The 24,835-nt window shown below is 47.6% G+C and overlaps 1 protein-coding gene across 1 annotated transcript in view; it reads right to left on the bottom strand.

Annotated features, from left to right (window-relative positions):
- Lrp5 (LDL receptor related protein 5) overlaps nt 1-24,835 on the bottom strand; it is a 107,849-nt gene that overhangs the window by 7,020 nt on the left and 75,994 nt on the right. The window contains exons 13-21 of the mRNA XM_027408770.2: nt 24,301-24,500; nt 19,157-19,365; nt 17,754-17,944; nt 15,958-16,167; nt 10,862-10,987; nt 7,129-7,365; nt 4,020-4,130; nt 1,935-2,171; nt 1,164-1,303 (exon numbers count right to left, since the gene is read on the bottom strand). Coding sequence (XP_027264571.1) covers nt 1,164-1,303; nt 1,935-2,171; nt 4,020-4,130; nt 7,129-7,365; nt 10,862-10,987; nt 15,958-16,167; nt 17,754-17,944; nt 19,157-19,365; nt 24,301-24,500 — 1,661 coding nt within the window. The remainder of the gene's footprint in view (nt 1-1,163; nt 1,304-1,934; nt 2,172-4,019; nt 4,131-7,128; nt 7,366-10,861; nt 10,988-15,957; nt 16,168-17,753; nt 17,945-19,156; nt 19,366-24,300; nt 24,501-24,835) is intronic.

Here is a 24,835-nt window from a genome sequence, read left to right as displayed (position 1 = left end):
CACAGATATTCCAAGTAGGGACAGAGAGAGGGAGTTCACCTGGGCTACAGGGGCCCAGCAAGGCAGTGAGGACAATAATGTGAGGTGAGAATACCATCAGAATGCCAGAAAATCCTAGGGATAACTGTGGAATTGGAGATGAAGTTCTGCTTCTATATTTCTTTTATACTTTGAGTTTTGTTTTGGAATTTTGTTTGGTAGTATTTTGTTTAGACATTGTCTTCCTATGTAGCCTTGGCTATCCTGGAAGCCTGTTTGTTTAGACAATGTCTCCCTATACAGACAAGGTTGGATTTGAATCATAGAGATCCTCCTGCCTCTGCTTCTCAAGTGCTGGGATTAAAAGCGTGCACCGCCACAAATTTTGGTTGAGACAGAAAGACATGCATCTCAGCTGGGCGGTGGTGGCACATGCCTTTAATCCCAGCACTCGGGAGGCAGAGGCAGGTGGATCTCTGAGTTCAAGACCAGCATGGTCTACAAGAGCTAGTTCCAGGACAGCCTCCAACATCAAGAGAAACCCTGTCTCAAAAAACCAAAAAAAAGGGGGAAAAATGGACATGAATCTCAGACTGTCCTCAAACTCCTTATATAAACAAGGATGACCTTGGGTATCTTATCCTTCTGTCTCTACCTCTATACCCACTATCTCTAGTCTGTGTTGAATGAGGGACAGAGACTAGAGCTTTGTACATGCTGGACAAGCACTCTATGCCCTAAGCCACATCCCTTTCTGTATATGTGTCTTTTGCAGACCATCTAGATTGTTGCCATTTATTTATTTATTTGTTTGTTTGTTTGTTTATTATGTATGCAGTGTTCTGTCTGCATGCCAGAAGAGGGCACAAGATCTCATTACAGATGGCTATAAGCCACCATGTGGTTCCTGGGAATTGAACTCAGGCCCTCCAGAAGAATAGCCAGTGCTCTTAACCTCTGAGCCATCTCTCCAGCCCCAATAGTCATCCTGTTATATACAGAAAACAATGCCACCAGTGAGAAAAACAAAAGTGTGGGTATGGAGAAGGGGATCATACACCACTGTTCTCTGGGGCACTGGAAGAATTACTAGCTCTAGAAAGATCTTCCACCCAGGAAGTCCCCAGAGCTAGCACTGATGGGAGTCTCCCACTGTTACCCATTTACCTGCCTGTCTCACTCACCGGTGGATATAGTGTGGCCTTTGTGCTGGACGAGCTGCTAGATGAGGCCCCAGTAACATGATTCCGGTCATACAAGGGCGCACTGCCCCGCCCCCCCACTAGGCTCATGGAACTCATCATGGACTTGCTGCACGGGATGCCTGTGGGGAAGGCAAGGCAGGTCAGAATGAGCAAACTCCCGCTTGGGTCGTGACACCATAAAACTCCTATTCAGGTCAATGTGACTGACACTGTCTCTACCTCCTACAAGGCGTTGGCTATACCAGGGCAAGATATTCAGGCCTCCATAATACATGCAGACTCATAGTAACTCTTGGGAAGCCTGCAGAAGGGAACCCTTTAGGGGCTTAGTACAGAGCATACAACATAGACAGAGCCAGTTATCTCGAGGATGCTGAGATGGTGATACTATTGCAGCCTCTGACAAGTCCTGCCCTCCACCCGCAAGATGAACCAGGTCATATCAACCTCTGGACACTGTAGTCCAAGGAGGCTGAATTAGTGAAAAGACAGTATAGGCTAGGAGAGAAGAAGGCAAGAATGTGTGTAGGTTCAGGCAGTTTCCATGGTGGCCCAAAAATGAACAGGTATTTGCAGCCCACATAAGGCCCAGACAGGGGCACACCAAGCTACTGATAGGATCTGAAGCAGAAAGTGTCACCCCTGGGCACCTGCAAACACAAACTGTATTTCTGTGGGTGGCCCTCCAGGCTTTTCCCAGACAACTTAAACAAACCACCTCCATCAAAGAGAATACTTCAGGTTACTTACCTGGGAAGGGACCGTGCTGGGAACCACCTGGGGCTATGAAGTTGAGAGGCACGTGAGGGGTTCCACTGACATACTCATGGGGAAAGGGCCCACTGGCCCCTGTGTATCGCTGGCACATCACTCGCTGGCAGACAAAGTAGACCCCGCCCATGACGAAGAGGGAGAGGATGATGCCAATGACTGGCCCAATGGCACTGCTGTGGGCTGGGATGTCATCTGAGGGTGGCTTGTTGATTTCTGTTGGATAGATCACTAACATTAACCCCAAAGTGATGGCCTCCCACAGGGAACATGCTGTGAACCCTAGCAGGGCTGCCTTTGGCCAAACCCCAGGACCTGTAGAAAGGAGCAGGTAACCTGGGGACCACTTTGGGACCACTGCCTGCTGCTTCTGCCAGAGGACTCACCCCTTTTCCCTGTCTCCTTTCCAATGGCCTGAACTGTGTCCCCAATGCTTTGCCAACAGCATGCTTCAAGGAGGCTGGCAGCAAGTATTCCTGACGTAGCCCATGTCACGTGTAAGAGAGTCGGATAGGGGGATCTGGAGATGGGTGTGAGCACTGGATACCACTCTACAGGGGTTTACTGGGGGCAAGGCAGCTCTTATATCATCCCAATTGCAAGGCCACCTGAGTGTGTCATGTCCCTGAAACATCTGGCAAAAGTGTGTTTATCTTGGGACCCAACATTCCCAAGGACATCAACTCTATTCCTTCTTAACTGCCCACAACATGAAAGAGCTGGGAAAAACTCCCCGCCACCACAAGACAGAGTTTCTCTGTGTGGCCCTAGAAGTTCTAGAATCAACTCTGTAGACCAGGCTGGCTTTGAACTCACAGAGATCTGCCTGCCTCTGCCTCCCAAGTGCTGGGACTAAAAATGTGTGCTACCATCACCCGACAGGGGAAAAGCTGTTGTCTCAGAAGACGGAGCCTGAGTGTGGGAAGTGTCACCAAACACACCAGGCCTTTGGCAGCCCATGTACAGACCTTACCAGATGGGGCACCTGCCCAGCAGAAGAAAGAGGGCATTAGTAACCCCAACTCTACCATCTAAGCCAGGCCACTGCATTTAAGCCAGCACCCAAAGCATTTAAACTGTAATGGTTTCTGAGTCTACGAGGAAACTCCTTCTCCCAATACACCCTCCTCTCCAGCAGCAGGGTTCTAAGCTGTGGTCAATGATAGAGTAGCCCCAGACAGAAAAGCATTACAGCTTCTCTGGAATTCCAGTTCATTCCTGTTTAAGTGGCAGCCTTTAGGAAGCTTCCCTGACTGCCCCAACCACCTATTATCTAGCACTAACACTTACATGTTATTAGGTTATTAGTCCATATTACTGAAGGCTTATGTATATACGTATATGTGTATACGTATGTATATGTAATGTGTGTAAAATGTATACAGTTTTCTTGGGCCACATGCAAACTTGGGGCTCCTGGCTGTGGGGCAGATGGTACTAAGTAAAGTCGGAGTGGCAAAAGTGTGGCTGCTCAGAGGCACAATAGCTCAGCAAGACAGACTGCCAAGTGGACCTGTCGCTGTCTCTGGCCTTGCCAGCACTCCATCCCCAGTTAGGATACTCCAAAGCTCCACTCCTATTGTTTTTCTCTGATGGCCAAGTGTTATCAACTTGATACAATCTAGGATCACCTGGAAACAGAATCTCAGAGGGACAGTATAGAACAAGTTGGCCTGTGAGTAAGTCTATAGGAAACTTGCTTTGATTATATTAACTGATATGAAAAGAACCAAACTATTGGGTTTGGGGTCCTAAATAGTATAAGAGAAGAAATGAGATTATTAGTAGGAAGGTGTGCATTCATTATCTCTCTTCCTGACTGTGTCCAGCTGCTTCAGTCCCTCCCTTGACCTCCCCACAATGGTGGAATGTAACCTGGAATTGAAAGCCAAATAAACCCATCCTTCCCAAGTTGCTTTTTGTCAGGGCATTTTATCACAGCAGCAGAAACAAAACTAGGACACTTACTAAATGAAATTTCCCAGGTGCCTCAGGTCCCACAGCCTCACCCCAATTCCATACCAGATCACACCCCATTGGGGGAACTTATCTGAAAGCACTCACCACACATGAGCTCATCAGATCCATCAGCACAGTCAGGGAAGGAGTCACACTGCTGCTTGATGAGGACACACTGGCCGCTGGTGCACCGGAACTGATTGGGCAGACAGACAGCTGTGAGGGACAAAGGGGTGGTGCTCAGGGGAGCTGGAAGGCAGCAGCTGTGCCCGCCCCCAGCCGCAAAGGTCTGATTCCAAATGTAGAGCAAACAGCTTTCTAGGACCCAGCTAGGAAAGATCATGAAAAAATCGTCTCACCACAGAACAACCTCTGTTCCAAAGTATGTTCCGTGCTGGAGTTAACAGGGACAAGAATGTGACAGTAAGGAAGAGACCCTGATGCCAGCCTCCCCCTAGCAGGCATGGAGCCTGAGTCAGAGACAGCAAAGAGCAAAAACAAACAGCCTCGGGGCTGGAGAGATGGCTCAGAGGATAAGAGCACTGCTTGCTCTTCCAGAGGTCCTGAGTTCAATTCCCAGCAACCAAATGGTGGCTCACAACCATCTGCAATGAGATCTGTGCCCTCTCTGACCTGCAGGCCTACATGTCGGCAGAACACTGTATACATAATAAATAAATAAATCTTTAAAAAAAAAAAAAAAGCCTCAGGTGCAGGACCAAGCATGTGAGGCTGGAAATGGAGTTGGCAGGAATGCCATTTCTTCAGTGCAGATGGACTACGGCAGTGGAGCCCAGAACTCCACAAAGCTAGAAGTCACACTTGTGGGAACAAAGGCTGTCTCCTCTACTATGTGAGAGGAGAGTGGGCAGAGAACCATGCTGAGTTACCACACCTTGAGGAACACCTGGGTGCTTGGGCACTATCTCCCACAACCACCCCTCTGGACCCATTCCTCAAATGCCCCAGGTGCCTGACCTGGTAAAGGAGGCGAGGGCACTTTGTCCTTCCTGGAAGCTGGGGCCAGCACCTGCTATTGGTGATCTGTCTCACAACAGGAAGAGTGTATCAAGACAGCGGGATGAGGGAGGGAGGGATTCTGAACTGATCTCATGTGACACTCTAAACTAGAAGCAGAACTATCACTGGCTCTGCCACCAACCGCCTTGCTTGCATGCCTGTCTAGCACAAGAATGTCCACATGTACAGGAGTAACTGGGCCAGGCATGCCAATGGATCCTTATTTATAGACATAGGCTGAAGCAGCTAGCTGGGTTTGGCCAAAGTCCCATTATCTGCCAACCCCCCAGAAAACTGGAAAGCAATAAGGCTATCATCATCACAGCCACACAGAGAAACCCACTAAGGTCACTCCAGGCCTCATGTCCTGCAGAACATCTGTTCATGCTGAATGAGGGAGGAGGACAGTGGCAGACAGCGTCTGAATCATCAACAACATCACCCAGCAGCTTCAGACAGAGACAGTAAGGAACAGTGACAGATCTGTGCCTATGGTGCTGAAAACATGTGGCTGATGGCCAATAACAGTGCAGGTCATGTAATAGAGGGCCAAGCAAAGCAAGTGCAAAAGAGATATATATTTCTTTGGAAGAATCAAATGGAGGGTCAATGAGGGCTGGAAAGGTATCCACAGTTAGGAGGACTGGCTGTTCTTCCACAAGACCTGGGTTCAATTCCCAGCACCCACGTGGCAGCTTAAGATCATCTGTAACTCCAGTTCCAGTTGAACCAACACCCTCTTCTGGCCTCTGCAAGCACCAGGCATACATGTGTGCACATACACATATGTAGGCAAAACACCCATACAGAAAATTGAATTAATTTTTGTTTTTAATTAAAGGTTAGCCAGTGAGATTACTTACTGCATGGATTCTTTCTTTTTTCTTTTTTTGATTTTTTGAGACAGGGTTTCTCTGAGTAGCTTTGGAGCCTATCCTGGCACTCGCCCTGGAGACCAGGCTAGCCTCGAACTCACAGAGATCCGCCCGCCTCTGCCTCCCGAGTGCTGGGATTAAAGGCGTGTGCCACCACCGCCTGGTTTACTGCAGGGATTCTTGATTTGGGGGTGGAACAACCCTTTGATGGGAGTCAAATATCAGATATTCTGCATACCATATATTTACATTAAGATTCATAACAGTGGCAAAATTACAGTTATGAAGTAGCAACAAAATAATTTTATGGTAGGCGGTCACCACAACATGAGGAACTGTATTAAAGGGTTGTGGGATTAGGAAGGTTAAGAACCACTGGCATAGTGGATAAAGATGCTTAGAGTCAAGGCTGATGACCTCATCCCTGGGACCCACATGGTAGAAGGAGAAAGTAAACACAACGTGATATTCGAGCACACGCGCACACACATCTTAAAGAAAAGGCTGAGAATATAATCCAGTTGATAGACTGCTACCATAACATGCAGAAAGCCCTGGGTTTGATCTTCAACATAGCACAGACGACTTGTGGATAATCCTAGCACTCAAGAGGTAGAGACAGAAAAATCCGAAGTTCAAGGCCAGTCAGCAGTGGTAGTGCACACCATTAATCACAGCACTCAGGAGGCATAGGCGGGCTAATCTCTGTGAGTTCGAGACCAACCTGGTATACAGAGAGGGTTCCAGGACAGCCAGGGCTACACAATGAAATTGTCTCAAAAAACAAAACAACAAAAAGTTCAAAGCCATCCCCAGCTACATAACAAATTTAAGGTTAGACTGGGATACATGAGACCCTGTCTCAGAAGAAAAAAACAAAACAGAATATGTCTATATGAAGTTCTTGCTGATCAAAGTGGCCCAGGTGGCCAGCACTGTCCCACACATGGTCCAATGCTGCACACACTGCCTTTGAAGATGAGACTGTAATAGGGTGTGAGCCATGGCAACACCTAGCTGACTACTGGATTTATCGGGAGTTTCTGTAGAAATTACTATCAAATGTGGAAATGTGAGACAAATGCTCAGCCCGTCTTTAAGTCAACTACCAGTAGGATGCAGCATTTCTTCATGTTGTGCCTAAAACTAACTTCATTTGTTCCCATCAAGCAGACCTGCCTATTAGCTGTTTAACAGCACCCCTACTTGAGGAAGGCAAAATGGAGACTCATGTTTGCTGTACAAGAGGGACGGACAAATGTCTTCGGCAGGGCCTGGGTGGGAAATGGCAGCCAGGGTGGGCAGGGCAGGGGCCTCACCATCACAGTTAGCTTCATCAGAGCGATCCTGGCAGTCGGCCTCACCATCGCAGCGCAGACGCAGGTCCACACACTGGCCTCGGGCGCAGGGGAACTGGGAGGCAGAGCACACTGGACAGCCTTCTTCATCGCTCTGGTCGGCACACTCGGGGAAGCCATCACAGCGCCAGGCTCCAGGGATACAGTCAATCTCACCAGTGGCACACGCAAACTGATCAGGGGAGCAGGTAGGAGGCTCTGGGGGAGGGAAGGAGACCACAGTCACACAGGCTCCACCCAGCAAACCACACAGCTGCAGGAAGCCTTGGGACAGGGTTTCATGTAGTAGGTTAACTTTAAACTTGCTTCGTAGCCAAGGATGACCTTGAACTTCTGATCCAATTGCCTCTACCTCCTGAGTACTGGGATTACAGGTGTGCGCCACATATCTGGTTTACACGGTGCTAAGAACTGAACCCAGGGCCTGTATAAGTGCTCTACCTAATGAACTACATCCTCAAAGCGTTCTTCTCTCTCTCTCTCTCTCTCTCTCTCTCTCTCTCTCTCTCTCTCTCTCTCTCTCCCCTCCCCGTGTGTGTGTGTGTGTGTGTGTGTGTGTGTGTGTGTTTTATATGCTCCTATGCAGACATGGATAGCATTCTGCTATATCTCTCTCCACCTTATTCTGTAGGGGACAGTAAGCCACGCCTGTTAGAGGCTGGCTACAGGTGTGCCTGACCACGCCTGTCAGGGCGTGGTGAAGGTGAGGTCAGGATCACACATGATGGGTTCTTAAGGGACAGAAAAGCACATGGGAGCCCCTTCTCTCTGGCCTGGCTGCTTGCTGCCCCTGGCACACTCTGGCTTGCATTTGGCTGGTGTATATCTTAACCTTACAGACTACTGGTCATCTCATAATATTATTCCTTTGAAACAAGATTTCTCACTGAGCCTAGGGCAACCAGAAACCCTAGTGACACTTCTCTCCTCATAGCACTGGGGTTTACAGGTGACACACCTGTTTTGAAGTGGCTGCTGGCAATAATGAACTCAGGTATTCATGCTTACAGAACAAGGGTTCTTACCCACTGAGCTCCCACATGTCTCTTCTATGGTAAAGAGCATCAACTGACTGGGAACTTTTGATTTAGGCAACCATGGCATCCAACACACTAAAACAGTATGGAAGACCCAAGAAGTTTCTTGCTTCTCAAAACCTCCATCTCCTCCCCTCTACACCCAGGTGCCACTGCGCAAGTGCTGGGGCTACGGGGAAGAGACGGGCACATGGATATGGCAGGACACATCGCTATGGCAGGACACACATGGAGTGACGGGCTGTGCTGCCACTGCAACACTGAAGCATTTTAGGCCCTGGCCTGCCTGCTTGGCTCTTGTTGTCCCAGGGCTCACATTTAAGAACCTCAGCAAGCCCTGCAACCTGTGACCAGACAAGTGGCCATAGAAGATTGCAAAGTGTCTGTGTAGAAGACACACATCACTCAAGCTGTGAGAAGGGGCCTCAGGCTGAGTGAAAAGACATGTGCCTGTAATCATAGCACTTGGGAGATGGAAAAGGATCTGGAGTTCAAGGTTAACTTTGGATACATAGAAAGCTCAAAGCAAATATGGACTGTGGGAGAGAAACACTGCTCAAAAAACAAACCAAAAGGGATCTGAAATCTTATGGTGGGGGTAGCAGAGGAGCATGTGTTCCCAAGTGGAGAGTCAGGCCTGGGTCCATTGCCACTGCCCTAGGCAGGGAGTCATACAGCAACATCTTCAGATCACAAGTCTGTGTAAGTCACCAGAAGACAGTGGACAGCCACAAAATGTCTCTCTGTTCTTGGCCAAACTCTAGGGTTTGGCGCGTCAGGCAGTGTAAGAGAAGCCAGGCCATTCATTACCCGAGCTCCTGGGGCCACAGTCAGTCTGCCAGGAGCAAGACAAGTTATTAAGAGAAGTGTCCATGTGTTCATCCAAGGCCCACAGCGTACAAGGTGAGATAGTGGCCAAGGATGAAGCCTGACCCGCCCAGGAGCTCACAGAGGACAATCATGGTAGAATGCGGCCCAGGCCATCTGGGGTTCCCAGGTCACAGTAGAGAGATTTAATAGATCCAGTTGATTGATAGTACTAGTCAGTCATCTGTATCCTTCCTGACCACCTAGTCCACTCTCTGTTACCAACAGGGTTGTTTGATCTTTTTTCAAAACAGGGTTTCTCTGAATAATAACCCTGTCAGTCCTGGAACTCACTCCGTAGACCAGGCTGGCTTTGAACTCATAGAGATCCACCTACCTCTGCCTCCCCAGTGCTGGGATTAAAGGCATCACCACCACCCAGTGGTTGTTGGCTCTTTTAACAAATTTTTTAAAAACATTTTATTTTATGTACATAAGTGTTCACCCGAATTTATGTCTATGCACCACATATCTTCAGAGTTCACGGGGGGTGGGGGTGGGGGCACAAGAGGGTATCATGTCCCTTGGAACTAGTGTTACAAGCAGTTGTGAGCTTCCAGATGGGTGTTAGAACCCTGTTCTGCAATAGTAGCCAGAGTTTGGAACTGTTCCTAAAGCCTCTCTAGTCCTCTAATAACAGATCTGTGCTTCTAGCCTTTCTGCTTCCCTTCTCTCTATTCCTTTTCCCCAGGGCTACATGGTTTTAATGGTGGTGTGTCATCAAGAACCAGGTCAAGGAAGACATGGGTTCAAATCCTAAACTCTGACTTCTAAGATGAATGACCTTTGGGTGGACACTTGCCTTCTGTGAGCCTCTGTTTCCCCTTCTGTGAGACTGAGAGTGTCTTTCTAGAATATTCCACCTGAAAACAGCAGAATCCCCATTCTCCTCAAGGGCACATAAAGGACCCACCAAGACCAGAGAACATAGGACACTTCGATACATTTAAAGAACAGAAATCCCACAAGGAAAGTTCTTGGACCACAGTGGAATTAGAGTACAAATTAGAGCAGAAATAGCTGGGACACTCCTAAGTATCCAGAGACCAAACAAATCCTTCCAGCAAGAATACTTAATGTTGAGCCAACACCTCATACCTTTTAAACAACACCCAGGCTGAAGTAGTTGCCTCTCAAGATTTTTTTAAAAAATTTTAAAAAAATTTCAACTACTGGGGTGGAGATTAGTAAAATGCCACAAAAGCCTGAGGACCCAAGTTCAAGTCTAGTATCCAGTTTAAAACACTGGGTGCACTGGGTGGTGGTGGCGCACAACTTTAATCCCAGCACTCGGGAGGCAGAGGCAATGGATCTCTATGAGTTCAAGACCAGCCTGGTCTACAAGAGTTAGTGCCAGGACAGCCTCCAAAGCCACAGAGAAACCCTGTCATGAAAAACAACAACAAAAAAAAATATATCGCTGGGTACAATGACACAAGCTTATAATTCCAGTGTTGAAGATGCAGCAAGAGGAGGGTCTCCAGGGCCACTGGAGACAGCCTAGCCTAATTAGCCAACTCAAGTTCCTAGTGAGAGACCTTGGCTAAAAAAATCAAGGTGGATGGCTGAGGAATAACAGCTCAGATTAACCAGCACTATCTGAAAACTAAATGTATTAAAATCTGTGAGATGCAGGAAGAGCACAGACAAAAATGTTAGGGGGGGGCTATAAGTAAGACATGACTGCTTTGGAGATTAGATGCCATAGGGACTGTCATCCTAAACCATTCAGGGCAGTGACGTGGTTCCCCATTTAAAGTCCCAACAGAAGGTGTCAAGGTGTCACTCACCACCACACGTCAGCAGGTTCTGCAGGAGCACGAGGTGGACTGGGCATGAGCAACGCGGCGTTCCATCACCCTTGGCAATGCAGATGTGGGAGCAGCCACCATTGTCTCGGGCACATGGATGGGCTGCTGTAGGAACAAAGCAACAAGGAATAGGGTCAGGTACTCCCTTCCTCCAGAGTTCATCATGTGCACAAAGTGAAGGCCAGACTCCTACTGAAGACCATCTCACTGATCCCTTCAGCAGCCCAGATGATCAATACTAACATGGAAACTGATATAAAAACCAAGTCTCAGGGCTAGAGAGATGGCTTGGTGGTTAAGAGCACTGGCTGCTATTCCATAGGACACAGGGTTCAAGTCCCAGCACCTACATGGCACCTCAGTGTCTATAACTCTAGTTCAAGGAGACCCAACACCCTCACACAGACACACATGCAGGCAAAATGCCAATGCACAGAAAATAAAAATATTTTTGTTTTGTTTTGTTTTGTTTTTAAATAAATGGAGTCTGCCAGCAGTGTTGTACTATGAACACACAGCTGTGTTGCCGGCACTGAGGTCAACCCAGTCTGTTCATTCAGAAGCACGATCTATAAATGAGGAGCTAAGGACAGTTGAGGCTCCTGTGGGATTGGAGAAGTCACATCACTGTAAGGGTGTGGCTTCTGGTAAGTCAACCATACTCCCATGGATGATTCCACAGCTATAAGCATATGATATGGATGGCACAAATTAATGCTGATGGATTATTCAAAAAATTAAAATTAGAGGGCTAGAGAGATGGCTCAGAGGTTAAGGTCCTGAGTTCAATTCCCAGCAACCACATGGTGGCTCACAACCATCTGTTTTGAGATCTGGTGCTCTCTTCTGGTGGTGTGCAGATATACATGGAAGCAGAATATTGTATACATAATAAGTAAAATCTAAAAAAAAACAAAAAAAAACCCCAAAAAAACCAGGCATTTAAAAAAATTAAAATTAAAAAAGAGTGGGTAGGTAGGTGGGGTGGGTCAGGGAACAGTAAGGGCTCTGGAGAATGGGGATGAATAGGATCAAAATAAATTATATGAATAAATATTTTAAAAAGAGCACATAGAATCTGGAAGCAATTACAGACTTTGAACAGCAGTATACCCAGACTGTCTCCCTAACCCGCACCCCTACCATTCCCACCATGGCTCTACACTGTCTGTCTGCTGCTTTCTCTGCTGTTACAGTGGATGTGTCCATGTCCTGACCCCTATGACCTATAAGCATGAACTTAACTGGAAGTGGAGCCTTTGAAGATGTAACAGGTAAGGAATCTCGAGACAAGGTCATTGTGGGTGACTAAGTGCTTTAAACAGAATGACAAGCACAAAGACAGAAGAAGGGCAGGTGCAGAATTCTGGGATTGAATCCAGAGCTTTGTGTATGCTGGGCAAACCCTTTACCAACTGGGCTATAGCCACAACCTAAGCTTAGGTTTTTGCTTCATTCCATGTGTGTGGTGTACATGCACATGTAGGGGGGATTTACACATCTGTGTGTACACACAGAGGCCAACAAAAGGATGCTGGCTGTCCCATCATTTTCTGCCTCATTCCCTTGAAGCATTGACTCACTGAACTGGGAGCTAGGCTGACCCCAATAATCCTAGACACCTGCCAGAGAGCTGAAGCTACAGATTACACTGAGGTTGTTATGTGGGTGCAAAGTGGATTTGAACTCAGGACCTCATGCTTGCACAGCAAGTGTTCTTACATACTAAATCATCTCTCTTGTCCTTCCTTTCTCTTACAGAGGCCTTACTATATATTCCTGGCTGTTTTCTAACTCTAGTTCCTCCTGCCTCAGCATCCGGGGAGCCAACATTGCAGATATGTGCCTCTGGATGCTAAGCCAGGACTGTGTAGTTATAAAATTGAGGCAGTCTCAGCAGAGGTCAGCAGGCCTACTCTGTTAATACCACAAAATAAATAATTTTTACGTCCCCAGGCAGGCTGTTTCCTGTAGCTACTCTATTCTGTCAGACTTTGCTCTATGGCTTTGCTCCAGGGCTCAGACATGTCTGGCCATAGAATCTCATAAGAAAGCATGTTGGGTGGTCAACACCCCTGAAGGAGAGTTCACCTGAGAATTCCTTGCCCTCCTCACCTTATATTAAGTCTCCACAAGGACATCTCCAGTTCTTACCTTATTTCGCTAAAGGCTACCTGGTTCTTCTGTTCCTTCAGTTATATGGAGTTAAAGCTAGTACCTGGCTTTCTGTGGACATTATCAGGCAAGAGCTGTCACCATTCCAACTACACCATGGTCATTCTGAAGGCCTGTTGACATCTAGGAGTCTGTGACTTTGCAAGAAGCCAGGAGAACAGATATAACCTGTTGGCTTTGTTTATAAAGACAGGGTCTTGCTATGTATCCCTGGCTAGCCTGGAACTCATTTTCTAAACGAGGCTGACCTCTAACTTGTTGTGATCCTCCAGCCTCAGCCTCCTGAGTGCAAGGTGTGTAAGTATGCACCAGTGTGCCTGGCTAGACAACAAATGTTCTACCCTGTATCTGCAGATACACATTCTGGGCAGCAGCAATTTACCCAGAACTCACTTCTCCAGCACCCTAACAACCCAGAGGACAGAAAACCTGCCACTAGCCAACCAAGGTGGCTAATTCCCTGCTTCAGAGCTCAACCCAGCTTTAAGCAAATTGCCTAACTGCTCTGCTCTCAAAAGCACCTGTATTCCATATGCTAGTCTACAGATTCTGGCTATGGATTCCCAACCTATAGGGTCGAGCAATAGAAATGACAAATGACCAAGTAAGTCAAGGGCTCTGTCCTCAACCCAAGCTGCATTAACAGGGCAAATGAGCATGGTCAATAAGCCATTTCCCTCCTCACACAGTAGAAATACTGAGCCAGTACTTGAGACATGCTGACATGACATGCATGCATGCATGCATGCATCAAGGGCTAACTACGCATGTCCCCCAACATACAACCAGAAACTTACTTAAAAAATCTTGACAAGGCCTGAGAGATGACCCTGAAAGTGAAGGAACTGTGTGTTCAATCCCTGAGTTCAACCCCTGGAAACCACTGTGGTAGTTAGCTTTTTGTCAATTTGACAAAACCTAGAGTCATTTGAAGAGGGAAGGGACCTTGATTGACGAACTGCCTCTAACAGATTAGTGTGTGGACATGTGTCTGGGGGCATTTTCTTGACTATTGAATGATGCATTATACCTGGGCAGGTAGTCCTGGATGGTGTAAAAAAGAAGGCTGAGCAAGTAATGGGAGCAAGCCACTAAGTAGTGCTCCTCCATGCATCTGCCGCCACTCCTGCCTTGAGTTCCTCCCTGGGTTCCTTCAATGATGGACTGTGACCTGTCAGTCAAACACACCCTTTTCTTCCCTAGCTGCTTTTGGTCATGGTGTTTATCACAGCCACAGGAAAACTATTTAGGATGCCCACATAAGGGAAGAAAGAGAGACTCAAATCCACAAAGTTGTTCTCTGACCTGCACATGTTCCATGGCATGTATGGTCCCACCCCTACAAACAATTTAAAAAAAAAAAAAAAAAAAGAGGTTTTTTTCTGTTTTGTTTTTGTTTTTTGGCAACTTGATTGTGTTAATTTCGAGGATGGGTTTTGTGGACAACATTTTATCACATTGTCAAATGTTGAGCACACCTGTACAAGGGATGCAGGAGATGTGACCATGGTCCCAGCAAAGGGACAGCCAAGGTGAAAGCTGAGTCCTGGAGGGAGAATTAGCAGGTAGCAGGAGTGATTCCAATAGAGGGACAGGGACATCAGGGAGACAGGAAGGGCTCCAGGTACAGACCTGCTTAGCCACAAGGGCCTGGACCACACTGAGGAACAGCAGCATGGAGGGGCAGCCCCAATCCTGAACCCTGAGAAAGCAGAGTGTGTTCCTGGGGCAACATGGGAAATCAGGGATTTGAGCAGCTGATAAGAAGGACTGCCATATTTGGATAAGCAACTCACAAAGGCTTTGTGCCAGCCTGTGGAGCAGCCAGAAGGCTCCTTTCTGTTCTTTTGTCTTTAATTGGAACCCAGAGACTTGTGCTTCCTAAGAGAGGTAGACTACAGCCATGGAGGCACTAGTGAGAGGCAGCAGAACCTTTAAAGAGTGGGACCTAGTTGGAGATGTAGGTCAAGGGTAGAATACTTGAGCAGCATGCATGAGAGACATGAATTTAATTCCAAGGACTGAAAAACAACACAGCTGGAGCCTAGTGGGGGATCTCTGTATCATTGGGAGCATGTCTTCCTTTTTTTTCTTTTTTTCCGAAACAGGGTTTCTCTGTGGCTTTGGAGGCTGTCCTGGAACTAGCTCTTGTAGACCAGGCTGGTCTCAAACTCAAAGAGATACCCCTGCCTCTGCCTCTCGAGTGCTGTGACTAAAGGCATGCACCACCACCGCCCGGCGGGAGCATGTTTTCAAAGGAGATAGTAGGAAGCCATCTCTCCCTTTGTCTGGGTTCCAAGCCATGAATCATGTACATGCAGCCTTGCTTCATCACCTAATTATTGTCACGAAGCACACTGCCTCACCACAGACCCATGAGAAACACAGCGGAATTAACGTGTGAGCATGCATGTGAGAAACACACACACACACACACACACACACACACAGAGAGGGGGGGGGTTGGAGAATTCCAGCACTCAGGAGGTTGAGGCCGGAGGACTGTCGAGAATTCCAGGCTAGCCTGGGCTACCTGTAGAGACTATACCTTAAAAGTAGATAAATAGATGATGGATACAGACAGATGAGAGAGATGGACAGATGGATAGGTTGGGATTGCTAGGTAGGTAAATGTTAGAAGACAGACAGACAGACAGACAGACAAGAAAGAATTAAACAAAGAACAGGCTTGGACTTCTGTATAGCAGTAAACACAAATGACTGCAGATGAAAATACTAGGACACATACTGGCCTTCAGTGCTGAGCCCAAGACCTCCTTAGGCACATGGTTCTTACACCAGTAACCAATCTGATTTCAGCAGGGATGATTCAACAGTCTCCAAGAAGTGTCACCCTCCCCCCAGAGGACCTATCACAAATGGTGTCCCCTCTCACATACAGAACTCCTCCAGGCTGACTTCCTCCACAGCATGGATGCCTGTCAGGTGGGTGACACGGCCCTGAACCCTAGTCCGCTTGTCCCCAGTGGTCTTCTCCACACGTTCAATCATCTGCTGTTGGCGGTCGATCCAGTAGAGGTGCCTGCCCAGCACCGTCAGACCCACTGGCTGCACGATGTTGGCATCTTCCAGGGTCAGGCGGTTGGCCCCTATGGGTAGCACAAAGACTTCATGAGTGGCAGCTGAGCCAGACCCACGGGGCTCAGGAGAATGGAGATTTAAAGAAAGGGCCAGGAGGGAGACTAGGGTTTTTCTGTGATTTCCAGAGCTGGGAGCTGGGGCAGAGACCATGGAAGCAGACTGCTCCCACAAGGGCTGGCCTTGGGTTCAAGTCATACCACATGGTCACTGTCTTCTGTAAACATGGTGCTTCCTGTCCCCATCCATTGTGTGTGTGTGTTGGGGGGGCAGTGTGTGGAGGAGGTATCTTTATACATGTGTGTATGCATGTGAGGCCAGAAGTCTCAATCATTTCTACATCTCATTTATCTTTTTAAGGTTTTTATTTATTTGTTTATTGAGACAAGGCCACTGTATATAGACCTTGCTATCCTGAAGTTCTTCGTGTAGACCAGCCTGGCCTCAAATTCACAGAGATCCACCTGCCTCTGTCTCTCAAATGCTGTGATTAAAGGTGTGCATCACTGCACACAGCTTTTTAAAAAATAACTTATTCTTATGTGCATTTGTGTTTTGTCTGTATGTATGTCTGTGTGAGGGTGTCAGATCTTTGAGTTACAGACAGTTATGAGCTGTCACATGGGTGCTGGGAATAGAATCGGGTCCTCTAGAAGAACAGTCGGTTCTCTTAACTACTGAGCCACCTCCAGCCCTACATCCACAGCATTTTTAAATATTTATTTGTTTTTACTTCGTGCATATGGGTGCTTTGCCCGCATGTATGTTTGTATGACAGAAGCCTACAGTGTCCAAAGGAGGCCAGAAGAAAGCACTAGATCTCCTAGACCTGGAGTTACAGATGGTTGTGTCAGGTCAATGTAGAGAACTAAACTCAGATCCTCTGCAAGACGAGCCAGTGCTCTTAATCACTGAGCCATCTCTCCAGCCACCTTATTTTTTATTACATTTACGTGTGTATGTGTATATTTGGGAGCAGGGATACATGTCACTGAGGACAACATGTAGGTGGAGTCAGGTCTCAACTTCACCATGTGGGTTCTGAGGACCAAACTCTTGTCAACAGGCTTGGTGGCAAGGGCCTTTATTCACGGAGTCATCTGGCTGGTTCTCCACCTTATTATTTGAGACAGGAGCTCTTACTGAAACTAGAGCTCACTAATTTGGCTAGACTGGAGGGCCAGAAAGACTAATAGACCTTCCCAACAACCAGCTCCTAGGCATGTGCCACAGTCCCTGTCTTTTCACATGAGTATGGGGATCAGAGTTTAGATCCTTATGTTCCACAGCAAGCTCTTTGCCCACTGAGCCACCTCCCAGTCACACAGCTTTTATTAGGTGAAAAGTTGCAAGGATCCCTCCTAAGTACCAAATCCTGCTTCTCCACAGTCCAGGGCTCACACCCAGGCTCCCATGGTGTTAGGAATATGCATGAACATACAGAGCTACAGCACAATGCTAGGCTCACAGCAGGCCTGGGACAAGGTGGTAGCTGTTACCCCTACTTGTAACAAGGAAAGCTGAGGGCTCATGGGAGAGTCACACCTACAGGTTGCTGACAGAGGACACAATGACTAGAGGCATCCAGGAGACCTACCTGACAAGTCACAGCTTTCGATACGCTTTAGATCTGCATCCACCCAGAAGAGCTTTCCCAGAGTGTTGTCCACCACGAGGGCCACGGGACGGATGAGGCCGGTGGTGAAGAGAACCTCACGCTCGGTGCCATCCAGGGAGGCCCGTTCAATCTTGGCCGCGTGGTCCTGCATGTTGGTGAAGTACATGTACCTGTGGCAACAGGGCATGGCAGCGGTGGGTAAAGAGCAGGCGCTGGAAGCTCTCATTGCCTGCTTAGCCCCAGCCCAGCCTGACCCTACTGCTGTCCAATCAGCAGCCCCAGCCTCTCACAGTTGGTACTATAGGCTAATGAGTCAAACCTCTTGTGGAAATAGTGTCCCTCAAATTTATGCCATCCTGGGGAGTCACGATGTAAGCCTCTTTGAAAATGGGGTCTTTGAAAATATGAGGATTGAGATGAAATCCTTGTGTGAGAGGGTGGACCCCGAATCCAGTGAGAGGCTGCTGAAGAGAAATAGAGATGGCCATAGAGCACAGAAAGACAGTATGGTCAGAGGGGAAGTGTGGAATGATGGGGCAGGTCAAGGAACATCTGCAGCCACCACAGATGACAGAATGTCCCACATTGCATCAAAGGAAGGGGCCCTGGCAATAACTGTACTGTGGACCTCTGGGCTGTAAGACAGTAAGTGGCAAAACATGGTTGCCACAGACATTTGTCTATACCCCTGCACAAACTGCCAAGGAGCATCCCCATGCCCATCTCCTCAGAGGGTGATCCATTATCTCCTAAACAGCTGTCCTCCAACAACTCAGGCTCCACTTGTAGGCTGAAGTACTTATACCATCTTCCTCATGGTCACAGAAAAGGACACCAAGACTCTGAGGGACTGCATCACCTGCCCACAGCCAAGGAGCAGTTAAGTGCAGAAGTCAGGATTTGAACTCTGGCATCCTTGCCCTCATCAGGAACCTCATAGGTAACACTGCCTTTACATGTCAGCCCTACAAGACTTAAAGGCCATCAAACTCCTGCCTGAGGCAAGATCAGCTTTTCCTTGAGCTTCATGGGCACTTGTTCCTCTCAAACCAGGCACCCTGAGTACCAATAGGTAGGGTACTGGGAGATTCAAGGAATGACACATTTTGAGTTGTGTCTGGGGCAGAACGTGTGCAGTCCCAACTTGGACAGATTACAGATACAAGGCCATGCAGCAGGGCTCACATCTCCTGAGTTCTCCACTCTCACCCCATTCAGACTTTACCTTCTGCTCATGCAGTTGGGGATCCTGGATACAATGCTGAAAATACTGCCTAGCCCCAAGAGGCCAGCACCATAGTCACACAGGGGCCAGTGAGTGACTACATGCCTAAGCAGGATGCAGCCCTAAATCCAGGGCCTGCCCACCCTGGGCCACCTACCCTCGCTCAGCATTGACAGCAATGGCCCTTGGTTTGTCACGGTCCCCTCGAAGCACCACTCCCATGGCATCCCCATCCAGCCGGTGGACATTGATGGTGTTGGTGGCCTCACAGGTCCAGAATAGTGTCCGGCTGTAGATGTCAATGCTGAGATCGTGTGGCTGTCTGTCTGGACTCAAACTTTGGCTGGGAGAGGTCAGTGTAGAAGGCTGTGAGAAGGAAGGAAGCAGACCAAGAATGCACCACCACTGTCATGTACAGTAAACCCGGAGGAGAGCAGAAGTCCCAAGTTCAGCCTCAGCGTGAAGATTCCAACAATCTGAGGCATTTCCTCCAGACATGGCTGTTTAAAAACAAACATCTGTTTGTTTGGTTTTGTGGGTGTTATGTGTGTGCATGCACATTTCACAGCACATGCATGGAGCTCAAAGGACAATTTATGAGAGCTGATTCTTTCCTTCATCCATGTGAGTCCTAGGATTTGAACTCAAGTCATCCACCAGACATTATTTCAAGCACCTTTATCCATTGAGACTTCTTGGTGGCCCTCAACTTAGATCTTAATGGCATGTCCACTTGAAAATTCACAGAACGTCTGGATAGTCATAGCACACGCATTTAATCCCAGTACACAGGAGGTAAACACAGAATCTCTGAGTTCAATGTCATCCTAGTCTACAAAGCGAGTTCCAGGATAGCAAAGGCTATACAGAGAAACCCTGTCTCAAAAAGAAAAGAAAAGAAAAGAAAAGAAAAGAAAAGAAAAGAAAAGAAAAGGAAGGAAGGGAGGAAGGAAGGAAGAAAAGAATTCACAGAACAAGGAAGAGCTCCAACAGGACCTGGGACTCCAGGCCTCTGGAGGGAATCCACCAGAAAACACTGGCAGGCTGTCAACCAGATAGGCACAGGACAGAAACCCAACCTCTATCTCCCTTCATTACCACTGTTAACGACTCAGGCTCTTGGCTTTGGATGCTCAAACCTTGTTCTTTTAATTCAGTAGCCAGAATAGTGGAGATGGAGACAACAGGGCTACGTCTCTTCTTGCTCCATGGAGAAGGGACCCAGGCTGCGGAGTCATGCGAGGGGCCCAGGGGTAGGTGTTGGGGCTACTGGGGTGTGGAGTGTGAAGTAGGGTAAGGGTACACAGCAAATGACCAGTAGGCAGAGGTGCAGGCAGAGTGGAACCTGGGGCAATCACGGAAACAGGGCAGAGAGAAATAGGAAGGATGTACGCCTGTAGGAAGGTGTCTGAGGAAGGCAAGAGGACTGCGGCAGATGGTTCCAAGAATCCAGGAAATTCATACCATGGAGTTTTCTTGCAGAGAAGCTACGGGCATGAGTTAGGACTCAAGATGACTGTCAGGCAGATGACAGCCTGGAGCCACTAGCCCAGCATGGAGTTAAAGTGCCAACCACTCATTTTCACAACCGACAGAGATGGGGTGGAGGGTTGTAAGTGGAACCCACATGGTAGAAGGAAAGGACTCTCCCAGATAGCCTTGTGACCCCACCACCACATAGGTCGTGGCAAATACTCCCTGCTTCAATTAAAAAAAAAAAAAAAAAAATTAAAAAAAAAAACTGTAAAGGAAAGAAAACAAAGTGCAGTATCCATTGCTCTCTGCTGCTGCTGCTGCTTTGTTGTTTGGAGATAGTATCTCACGAAGCCATTCTGGCTGTTCTACAACAACTCACAGAGATCCAGCTGACTCTGTCTCCCGAGTGAGGAAGCCAGCATGCAGCTTCTTGACTTGGATAAAATGTGACCACTACCTCGAGCTCTAATAGACTGCTTTGAACTGTGAGACAAATCTTTTCTTCATAAGTTATTTTCATTGGGGTGTTTTATCACAGCAATAAAAAATTACCTCTGGCTCAAAGGGATCCTACTAGTTTCCAGTAACAGCCTGGCACAAAAGACAAACAAACAAAAACAAAAAGCTACATTCCCAGAGTCCCAGGGAAGATCTGTTAACCAGCCCATGGGAGTGAGCTCTTCTTCTCTTAGCTGTAGCGAAGCATGAACTTGTCACACCACATTAGCAAAGGGGCCCCTGGGTTCTATAGCTTGTGTAAAAGGCATCTTGGAAAAGGCTCCCTGAGGCAGGCTTGGTTGCTCCTGTATGTGTTTCCTTCCTGGACTGGTCACGAACATTTGGAAGGCTCACCCCTGTTAGATTTGAAAACTAGGCTGACTGGATGTGATGGCACATGCCTTTTATCCCAGCACTTGAGAGGCAGAGACAAGGAGATATCTGTGAGTTCCAGGCCAGTCTGGTGTACATAACAAGTTCCAGGACATCCAGTGATGGGGAATGTCCTTCTGTATATGTTTCTCTTATTGGTTCATGAATAAAACACAGTTTGCACGGGCATTGGTGGCGCACGCCTTTAATCCCAGCATGCGGGAGCCAGAGGCAGGCGGATCTCTGTGAGTTCAAGGCCACCCTGGTCTCCACAGCAAGTGCTAAGCTAAGCTTGAAAGCTACACAGAGAAACCCTGTCCCGAAAAACAAAAACAAAACAAAACAAACAAACAAACAAAAAAACCCCACAGTTTGGCCAATAGAGGCAGGGAAATGGGTGGGACTAAGAGATGAGAATTCTAGGAAAGGTAGGCAGAGAGACCGAGAGGAGATGCTATGTAGCTGCCAAAGGAGTAACAGGTCTAGGCATTCTCCATGTGGAAATACATATATTTATGGAAATAGATTAATAATAAAGACAGGGGTAGTCAATAAGAAGCCCTAGTCATTGGCCAACAGTTTTATAATTAATATAACATCTTGCGGCTTATTTGGGGCCAAACAGATAGGGGAAACTCGAATAACAAAATGGTGTCACCAACATGGGTTGCACAAATTTCCACATAACAGAGCTAACCAGTAAGAAGCACTAGCTGCCTGCCAACACCTTGTAAATTAATATAGTGTAAAAATATACATAGGCATGGGACAGAAAGGAAAGGGAATAAAGTGGTCAAAAAGAAATAGAGTAGATGGGTGGGATGGCACACGCCTTTAATCCCGGCACTAGGGAGGCAGAAGGAAGCAGATCTCTGTGCCATATGTTTATTTGGGGCTAAAGAGTGGTGGGTCCTGGTGAAAAAGAAATGCCAGCTACAATCCAGGGCTACAGAGAGATACTCTGTCTCCAAGATGGGGGTAGGGGACAAAAAGGAGGGAGAGAGAGAACACTAAACTGACGAAATGGCTCAGTGGGTAAAGACAATTGATGCCAAGCCTGTCACTGGAGTTTGATGCCCAGGTTTCATATGTTGAAGGAAAGAGCTGACTTCCACAAGTTCCTCCAACCTCCACAGATAAACCATGTGACTTGCTCACACACATACACATAACTAAATAGATAAACATAAGAAATCTTTAAATAAAATTGAGGTTTAAAATTTGATAATATACAATTTCATTTATGAGAAACACAAAAAGAATGAAGAACCCAGGTGTAGTAGCACACAAATATAGTCCCAGTACCCAGAAAATAGCAAACGGGAGGATGAGGAGCCAGCTTTGGACAGAAACTGAGTTTGAGGCCAACCTGGGATACAGAAAAACTGGTCTTAACAAACAAACAAACACTAAGGGTAGAGGAAGTGGCTAGAGGGTTAAAGTGCTGGCAGCACATACATGAGAACTGGAGTTGAGTGTCTCAGAAATTCACCAAAATGCAGGGTGGGCATGACAGGCCCAGAAGGCAGACAGGGGATCCCCAGAGCAAGTAGAGCAGCAAGACTATCAGTTTGATTGACAGATCCTGCCTCAGTGAGTAAGATGTATGATCAATGGAAGATGATTCCCAACACCAATGACAGGACCCCCCACACACACACACACACATACCCATTTGCACAGAAACATGCACCCTACACATACAAGACAGACAGACAGACAGACAGACAGACACACACACAGACACACAGACACACAGACACACAGACACACATACACACAGGAAAAAAGTGAATGTAGACACTTGTCCTGGCATGTGGCTCCAAGAAGACTGGATGACACACATACCTCCATTCATATGCTATGAGCCACATCTAGCCACACCTGCAACCATAACTTCCTGCCCTGCTTCCCATGATGCTTCCATTTCATAATGCCCACATACTGCAATCTCTGATGCTCTACACCCACAGCGGAAGGAGTAACTGGCCAGGCAAAGGAGCTCTAACACTTCCCACAATCCCATCCTACTGTCTATGTGTCACTGACAGAGTTTTTTTTTTTTTTTTTTTGGGGGGGGGGTGTTAAAATCACTATTATTTATTTTGCCTGCATACATATCTGAGTACTATGTGCATGCCTGGTGTCCAAGGTGGCCAGAGGGCACTGGATCCCCTAGGACGGGAGTTACAGACAGCTGTGAGCTATGTGGGTGTTGGAAATCAAACTCAGTCTTCTGGAAGAGCAGCCAGTGCACTTAACCACTGAGCCTTCTTTCCAGCCCTTCTAATAGTTTCTGAGTACCAGGCCCACCCCTCTTTATTCCACAAGCCCAAGTGTTTCTGTTGGGTAATTTGGCACAGACTTGGAACTTTCAGGATGATGCTTATTACATGGCAGAATTACCTGCCCAAGAGATAGGCTGGGAAAAACACTTGTCGTGCAAGCATGAGGGGCAGCACCCACATAGGAGAGCTGGGCACAGTGACATGCATTTGTAATCCTAGCACTTGAGAGGTGGAGACAGGCAAATCTTTGGGGCTTGTTAACCAGCAGTCTAGGCTAATCAATGAGCCCCAGGTCCCGGTGAAACCTTGTAGATGGCTCCTATGGAACCACAGCTGATATTGCTGTCTCAAGCCATGTTCGCACAAACACACACACACACACAGAGACTGACTGCATGAACCCTATAAAATAAATGAATGTTGTATGAACCCTGAGAAAAGAAAACCACCTTGGCCAAAAGATCCTCAGAGCTTGGCCCATCACCACCCCACCCCACAATATCAACAACTGGGAAATCCAGTTTCTCCTAACCACAGTCCAGGGTTTCATATGCCCAGGATCACACCTACAATTACATAACCAGACTCTAAATCCTTGTTTGCTGCAAGCCCTGCCCAGAAAGGGAGAACAGCTTGTATGTCACACCCTGCCCCGAGGAGAACCTACCTGGGTACCGTCATCCTTGGCCCTCTTGATGTTCTGGCGCCCATCCACCCAGTAGATGAACTTGTCCAGTGGGTCATAGTTGATGGCTTTGACATTCCTCAGCCCATGCAGGGGCAGGACAAGGTCTGGGCTGAGCTGGTCATCAGGGATCATCCGGCTGATGGCAAATTTCTGGCTGAACAGCAAGAAGGTGGAGGGCGCTGGAGTGGGACAAACAGACCGAGCGCCGAGCATCAGCAAGCTGAGGGCGCTGGGGCGGGACAGACAGACTAAGCAGAAAGCATCTGCAAGTACAAGCAAAGAGCTAGACAAATAGATGGAGCAGCAAGCGTGGCAAGCTAAGTTCTCTGGACAGACAAACCAAGCATCAAACATCAGCAAGCTGAGGGCACTGTACAGAAAGACTGAGCCACAGCATCAGCAAGCTAAGGGTGCTGGACAGACCAAGCGGAGAACATCAGTGAGTGGAAGCTGAGACCTGGGGCCAGGGTACAACAGCCAGTGTGGTAAACAGACCAGCGCCTGTTTCCACTGG

This window comes from Cricetulus griseus, chromosome 3 (assembly GCF_003668045.3).
Source record: "Cricetulus griseus strain 17A/GY chromosome 3, alternate assembly CriGri-PICRH-1.0, whole genome shotgun sequence".
Taxonomy (NCBI): Eukaryota; Metazoa; Chordata; class Mammalia; order Rodentia; family Cricetidae; genus Cricetulus; species Cricetulus griseus.
The sequence above is the reverse complement of the archived record's forward strand: the minus strand, read 5'-3'. Positions and strand labels throughout refer to the sequence as shown.